At 43.9% G+C, this 8,153-nt stretch overlaps 1 protein-coding gene across 1 annotated transcript; it reads right to left on the bottom strand.

The window, feature by feature from the left end:
- Window positions 1-2,976: 2,976 nt before the first annotated feature.
- Window positions 2,977-3,240, bottom strand: LOC136161802 (late cornified envelope protein 3B-like). Its single transcript, XM_065926908.1, has one exon. It carries the CDS (start codon window positions 3,238-3,240, stop codon window positions 2,977-2,979), a length of 264 nt encoding a protein of 87 aa, XP_065782980.1.
- Between the last annotated feature and the right edge of the window lie 4,913 nt (window positions 3,241-8,153).

Raw genomic sequence — 8,153 nt, 5'->3', positions numbered from 1 at the left:
ACTACTGGAAAAATCATAGACTTGACTAGATGGACATTTGTTGACAAAGTAATGTCTCTGCTTTTTAATATGCTGTCTGGGTTGGTCATAACTTTCCTGCCAAGGAGTAAGCGTCTTTTGATTTCATGGCTGCAGTCACATCGAGGGATTTAAAGATCGTTTAATTCTATGAACTTGCTGTGGACTTACTGTACCAGTTTGGCTTTAGTTCAGGCACTATTATGTCTTTATTACAGTAAGTTCCCTACATAAGAACCTTCAAGTTGTGAACTTTCAAAGATGTGAATGTGCATCTGGTTCCATCAAGGAACCAGAGCCTTTGCCATCAACGTCAGACATAAATGACATTACAGCCTGCCCTTTGTCTTCTATTGCTGACAATCCTTCAGCTCTACCATCTCCCAGCTCCTCTCTCTGCTTCAGTCAGTAACTCTTCTTGCCTATATGCTATGCTAATGCCCACCCCTATATGCTAGCCGTTGTTCTGTATTATTGTACTTTACAAGGTACTGTACTATAAAATGTAAAATGTTTTATTTTTTGTGTTTTTTTTAATGTACTATTTTTGTGGAAGGCATTATAAACCTATTAAAGTATGGTACTATATAGCCAATTTTGTTAGTTGGGTAGTTAGCGTAACTTTGTTGGACTTATAAACAAATTGGACTTAAACAAATGCACTCAGAATGGAATTCATAAGTGTGTAGGAAGCACTGTATTATCTTTTTGTGGTAAAATATACATAGCATAAATTTTACCGTTTTAACCATTTTTAGGTGTATATCCATTCATCTGTGGACACTGGAGTTTATTCCACCATTTTGCTAGCATGCAAAGTTCAGCTCTGAACTAGGTTGCACAAGTATCTGTGTCCGTGTTTTCAATTCTTTGGGTATATACCTAGAAGTGGAATTCTATGCTGTCTTATTGGTTCTTTAGTTTTTTTGTTTTTTCTTTTTAAGGACTATCCTGGCTCAAATCTGGCTGATCATTTCTGATTTTCCATTATTTCACAATTTGCAGCCTTGATTCTCATGTAAAGAGGGGATTTCCGTAGGTGATAAGGAGATGTGGTCAGTTGTTCAATGGCTGGACTTTCTTTTAAAATTAGGGAGAGCACCCTCCATCCCCAGATGGGTGCTCTTACAGCTCTGACTTATGTGGTCTGGAATCCTAGTGATATAGTTAAAAAAGCAATATTAAACACCCTGAGCTGGATTGGGAAAAGGTAATTTAGAAAGAATTCTCTTACTTGCTATTTATTTATTCATGGTGTCACTGAGTCTTCATTGCTTCGCGTAGGCTTTCTCTAGTTGCGGATAGTGGGGCTACTCTCCAACAGCAGTGTATGGTCTTCTCATTGCAGTGTCTTCTCTGGTCGTGGAGTTTGGTCTCCAGGGTGTAGGCTCAGTAGATGTGGCGCTAAGGCTTAGGTGCCCCCACGCTGTGGGATCAAACCCGGGCCCCGAGCATTGGCAGGAAGATCCTGAATCACTAGACCACCAGGGAAGTCCCCTATTACTTGCTTTGAAGCAAATCAGGATAACACGCTGGTTGCATTGATGGTCCTCCTGCCAAGTTGTGTGACCTTGGCAAGTAAAGAAAACATGCAACAATTATGTGTCCATATCTGTAACACAAGCTAAGAGAGAACCGACATACAAGGGTTGTCAGGGGAAGCATTTGAGGATCTGTATGCCAAACAGTTAAAACTATGTCTGGCTCACAGTAGGTGCTAAATGAATATTTGATCTTATGATTATTTTTATTTTTAAAGCCAACACCATCTCCCACTACCACTTTTCTCTTTTCCCAAATTTTCTTAGGCCAGATGTTTACATGCAGAGTCCGCATCCTATTTCTCCACATCTGGAACCACTCCAGTTTTCACTTTCACCATTTAACTGCCCCCAGATCTTTACTGAAGAAATTGAATTAGTAGTTACCCCTGAGAGCTTCCATTCCTCCCCTGGTCTCTCAACAACTTTCCTGCCGATTTTGGATTCTTCAGCTCCCAGTCTCTGTTTCTTCACTGGGGATCCTAGAATTGCCTTTCATGTTCTGGTGATGGTGGTGACCTCACTGAAAAGTCTGTTCTGGAGTCAGAGCATGTCTCACACCATTACTTAGTGGGCAATAAGGCCTTTCATTGGTGTGGGGTCAAAACAAGTAATCCCTCTCCCCTTCCTGAACCAACATAAAGTTTTCCTACAGGCCCTTTTGGAGGAGTTGGAGTTATTAATTTTTCTGGTCTAGAATCAGTATATTATTCCTTATGCAAAGTGGTGGTGGCTGGAGGAGCAGAGGGGAGAGAGACTCACAGAGCAGCCTGCTAGTGTTGTTTAGTTGCTCAGTCGTGTCCAACTCTTTTTTGACCCCATAGACTATAGCCCACCAGGCTCCTCTGTTTGTGGGATTTCCCAGGCAAGAATATTGGATTGGGTTGCCATTTCCTTCTACAGGGGATCTTCCCAACCCAGCGGTTGCACCAGCATCTTCTGCATTGGCAGATGAATTCTTTACCATTGAGCCACCAGGGAAGCCCGAGTAAATCTTTCGTGATCCCATGGATTGTTGCCTGCCAGACTCCTCTGTCCATGGGATTTCCCAGGCAAGAATACTGGAGTGGGTTGCCATTTCCTTCTCCCATAGAACAGCCTGTGCTGCAGCAAAGTCACAGACAGACTAGGATGCTGAGGAAACAAAAACTTTATTCTTTCATGGGGTCAGACAAGGGTGATGACAATCAAGGTGGCAGATACTATAATTTCCAGCAGAGATGAGGTGGGTATCCAGTGGGCTCCTGGAGAGTGGATAGCAAGAGCCACTGTGGAGGGCTCCGCTGCTCTCCAGGAGCATCTCAGCACTGGCCAAAGGCTCGGAGTCTGGGGTGCTGGGAGGGAACACACTAGGCTGACAAAGTCCTTGGACTCTTGTTTCCTCTGAAATCACGTGTCTCAGCATCAGGAGGCCAGGTCAGCAGCAGCCCCCAGAGCCCTGGCCACAGCCAGAGCGCCCGGACTGCAGACCACCGTCACCATCGCAGGAGCCCGAGCTCTGGCGCCGGCAGCGGTGGGACCTGCGGCGCCTGTGGGGGCCCAGGCAGCAGCCGCCCTCGGAGGTGGGGGCGCAGCCTGAGGAGGCGGGAGGCAGACACTGTGCTGGGCTCTTTGGGGGGCACTTGGTGGAGGGGCACTTGGGAGGGGGCTGGCACTGCTGCTGGTTCTGCTGGCAGGACATCTCGGCGGGAGGTCAGTGAGCCTGGACACATTCAAGGAGAAAACATCAGTGCACAAGCTCCAGGCCAGTATCTCCCCTGTGAGCAGTCTTACTAGCTCCTAATCCTATTAGGAGCCTGTGCTCCTAATCCCAACTGCCTCCTGAGCTGTGATTTTCAGGAGAAAAGTAGAAATGGATCTCAAGCTCAACTGACCTGGTAAGACAGTTCCCTCACTCTCTACTCCTTCCCAGAACGATGCTGCCATCCTCTAAGTGGGCCCCATAGAAACACAGAGGCAAATACACCCCACTGGGAAGTGACCCGCGGAGGAGGTCTGTGTGTGTATGTGTTTCAGAATGATGAGTGGGGCAATGCTGAGAATCAGGGCTCTGGTGTGTCCCAGACCCCAATTCCTCCCACACAAGTTGTTGCTCATTGTCCCCTGCCCTGCCCCCAGCTGCTCCCCAAAGTCCCCTTCTTGCTGCCTCCACAGACACCTCTGCTTCTCTCTTCCCCACCAACCCCAAGTTTGTCTCCGCCACACTCCCTGCTGAGGCTCTGTCCCCTCCAGTCACTCACCGCTGCAGTGGAGGCAGGGGAAAGGATGCTCCCGAGGAACCTGTGGATGCTGAGCCCAGGGCAGGAGCCCTTTTATTCTGTTCTGGGTGTGTGATACACGGCCCGAGCATCCTGCTGCTTTCACAACCAGGGGGAGGGTGGCACACACTCCCATCCTGGGTTTCCAGCTTCTTCCTGCATCCTTGCCAAGATGTCAGGTGAGAGGGAATCAGGAAATGTGGATGACTACTCCCTAGGTGTGCTGGGACCCTGCCGTTTCTCCTTTGATTCATGCAGCTCAGATGCTTTAATTTCAGCTCTGTCTCTTGCATCTTTGCTGAATGAAGACATGTGAGGATGTAGAGATATATGTGACATATTTCCTGACCTAAAACATTTCAAGTTTAAGTGGACAGACTTCACAGAAACAAACACATATGTCTGATACTGTGAGATCTGTCCTGTGATGCAGTTGTCTCCAAATGCCACTGTATTTTGGACATCAGTTTCCTACTGCTCTGCATATTTCCAAGGGTAATGATGTTTTCAGATATAACTGGCTCCTGACATCTGGAGATAATGAGTGGTCGGAGACCACTGAATCCTGGAGATGAGATGTGTCGGGCAACAGATGTAGGATGGGATGCAGAGAGACCCCTTAAGAGAACTAAGAGAGAATTATATAAATGAGCAGTTTAAGTATCAAAAGGACACACAGTAGTTGAGATCATAAGACTCATACTTATGAGGAAAATCCAGTTTGTACCTATTTAGTTTCCTGTAAGATACAATGATATTGATTATAAAAGATAAAATGATCTACTAGTGTGAAATGCTTCAGATGATTGATGAGAGTCATGCAGATGATTTGTTCAATATGATGCTGTTGATGAGGCTGAGGATGATGGTGATATTATGTACATCGCATTTAATGGAACTGATCTGAGAGTTTCTCAGGTTTGTATCTGATGATTTTTTATAAAATCTGAATCCTATTTTCCCATTGCATTTTTAAAATGATTTTATTTATCTGTTTATTTTTTTGGCTATGCTGGGTCTTCGTTGCTGTGCAGGTTTTTCTCTAGTTGTGGCGAGCAGGGGCTACTCCCTAGTTGCTGCGTGCTGACTTCTCGTTGCAGTGGCTTCTCTTGTTGCAGAACACAGGCTCCAGGGTGTGCAGGCTTCAGCAGTTGCAACTCCTGCTCTCTAGAGCCCAGGTTCAGTAGTTTGGTGCACAGGCTTAGTTGGGCTTTCCAGGTGGCTCAGTGGTAAAGAATCCACTGTCAATGCAGATGATGCAGGAGATGTGGGTTCGATCCTTGGGTCGGAAAGATCCCCTAGAGGAAGGAATGGCAACCCGCTCCAGTATTCTTGCCTAAAAAATTCCATGGAGAGAGGAATTACAGGTTACAGTCCGTGAGGTCCCAAAGAGTCAGACATGACTGAGCAACTGAGCACACATGCAAGAGCTTATTTGCTCCATGGCACATGGGATCTTCCTGGATCAGGGATCAAACTCATGTCTCCCACACTGGCAGAAGGATTCTTTACCACTGAGCCACCAGGGAAGCCCCCCCACTGGATTTGTTTTTTCCAAGTACTAGAAATGAATTTGCCATTGATTTCATCTCTACTATCATAATAGCAGCATTTTGCTGTTTGTTTCCCAAAGAATAGAGTCCGAAGTACAACAGAAATTTAATTATTTATATTTAAATTAAACACATTTTTTAAATGAAATATTTTAATGGTAAATATATGTGATTATTTTCTGTATTTTATTGCTATTAGGTACAAAATTCCCTATATAGATTTGCACTTTACAGCTTATCTACTTTAAAGCCTGGGGGTTCCCTGTTTTATTTGAGTTGTGTATGGGAGAATGAATTGCAGTGGTACATAAGGAATAGTAACTTGGGGACAAGGGAAGGGAGAAGGATCAGGGCTGGCACTGACCTTCCGTGCTGATATTCTCCTGTATTAAGAAGGCATCTCTTGCTGAGGAGATAAATAGGCTTAGCCCTAGGACTGTGCTGGAGTATCCATTTCCTTCACATTGTTGAGGACCCACCAATTGATGGTGTGTTGGAAGGAATTACTAGTGAATGGTGAAATCAGTCCTTTCTCATATGAGACTAGTGATAATACTGAAGTGGGACAAACAGTATCGAAAACCTCATAGCTAGCTCTCCTAGTTTTGCTGGTGATGGAGGCTAAGAGAATGCCAAATGGGAAAGCGGCCATTCTAATGAGGGCATGCTCCTAGGGAGCTCAGATCTTCTAAACTGTCCATCATGGTTTCTGATCTGTGACTTTGGATGGAGATACCACCTTTTGTCTTTCTTCTCACAGGTTGATATTTGCCCTGAGTCCCTTCCCCTTACTAACTGTCCCACCAGCCCTCCTATGTAATTCCTTCTCCTTTAAGTCATTTCCTTTACTTAATAAACTTCTGTTGAGCATCATCTACATTCCCCATGCAAAGACCACCAGGAGTACACATACAGTAGAACAAAGTTGTGTTGATTGACTTGCTGCAATAATACAGTACTTGATGGGGAAACATTAAGAGGTGTTTGCTAAAAAATTTGGGCTTGTGTTAGGTAATTTGGGGGTAGGGCCCAAGTGAAGTGAAAGTTGCTGAGTCATGTCCGACTCTGTGGCCCCATGTACTATACAGTACATGGAACTCTCCAGGCCAGAATACTGGAGTGAGTAACCTTTCCCTTCTCCAGAGAATCTTCCCAACCCAGGGATCAAACCCAGGTCTCCTGCATTGCAGGTAGATTCTTTACCCACTGAGCCACAAGGGAAGCCCAAGGGTTCAAGGAAATGAAGTTTTCTTTTGAATGGGGTTCTATAAGAAAGCAGAGGTGCTTCTGTGATAGGGTATTTTAATAATTTTTAACCAGAAAACAGGAGCAAAGGGACAAGGCTAAAGGCTAATTGAGTTAGATATTATGAAATTGAGTTGAATAGTATGAAAAGATATGACACTGAAAAATGAATACCCTAGGTCAATAGGTGCCCAATATGCTACTGGAGAAGAGAAGAGAAAGAGCTCCAGAAAGAATGAAGAAGCTGAGCCAAAGTAAAAACAATGTCCAATTGTGGATGAGACTGGTGATGGAGGTAAATTCTGATGCTATAAAGAACAATATTGCATAGGAACCTGGAATGTTAGGTCCATGATTCAAGGTAAATTGGAAGCGGTCAAACAGGAGATGGCAAGAGTGAACATAGACATGTTAGGGATCAGTAAACTAAAATGGACTGGAATGGTGGAATTTAATTCAGATGATCATTAGATCTACTACTGCAGGCAAGAATCCCTTAGAAGAAATGGAGTCACTCCCATAGTCAACAAAAGAGTCTGAAGTGTAGTACTTGGGTGCAATGTCAAAAATGACTGATCTCTGTTCATTTCCAAGGCAAACCATTCAATATTACAATAATCCAAGTCTATGCCCCAACCACTAACGCCAAAGAACCTGAAGTTGAATAGTTCACTGATGACCTACAAGACTTTCTAGAACTAATACCAAAAAAAAAGATGTCCTTTTCATCATAGGGTATTGACATGCAAAAGTAGGAAGTCGAAAGATACCTGGAGCAATAGACAAGTTTGGCCTTGAGTACAAAATGAAGCAGGGCAAAGGCTAACAGAGTTTTGCCAATAGAACACACTGGTCATAGGAAACACCCTCTTCCAACAACACAAGAGACAACTCTACATATGGACATCATCAGATAGTCAATACTGAAATCAGATTGATTATATTCTTTGCAGCAGAAGATGGAGAAGCTCTATAGAGTTAGCAAAAACAAGACTGGAAGCTGAATGTGGCTCAGATCATGAACTTCTTATTGCAAAATTCAGACTTAAATTGAAGAAAGTAGGGAAAAGCACTATCCATTCAGGTATGACCTAAATCAAATCCCTTACACACAGTGGAAGTAACAAATAGATTCAAGGGATTATATCTGACTGACAGAGTGCCTCAAGAACTATGGGCTGAGGTTTGTAACACTGAACAGGAGGTGGTGATCAAAACCATCCCCAATAAAGGATATGCAAAAAGACAAAATGGTTGTCTGAAGAGACCTCACAAATAGCTGGGAAAAGAAGAGAAGTGAAAGACAAAGGAGAAAAGGAAATACATATCCATCTGAATGCAGAGTTCCAAAGAATAGCAAGGAGACATAAGAAAGCCTTCCTCAGTGATCAATGCAAAGAAATAGAGGGAAATAATAGAATGGGAAAGACTAGAGATGTCTTAAAGAAAATTAGAGATACCAAGGGAACTTTTCATGCAAAGCTGATCACAATAAAGAACAGAAATGGTATGGACCTAGCAGAAGCAAAAGATATGAA

Source organism: Muntiacus reevesi, chromosome 1 (genome assembly GCF_963930625.1).
Source record: "Muntiacus reevesi chromosome 1, mMunRee1.1, whole genome shotgun sequence".
Classification (NCBI taxonomy): domain Eukaryota; kingdom Metazoa; phylum Chordata; class Mammalia; order Artiodactyla; family Cervidae; genus Muntiacus; species Muntiacus reevesi.
Note: the sequence above shows the minus strand (reverse complement) of the source record. Positions and strands in the feature narration are given on the sequence as shown.

Excerpts from the sequence above, each read along its gene's own strand:
- LOC136161802 (XM_065926908.1), bottom strand. The coding sequence starts at position 3,240 with ATGTCCTGCCAGCAGAACCAGCAGCAGTGCCAGCCCCCTCCCAAGTGC.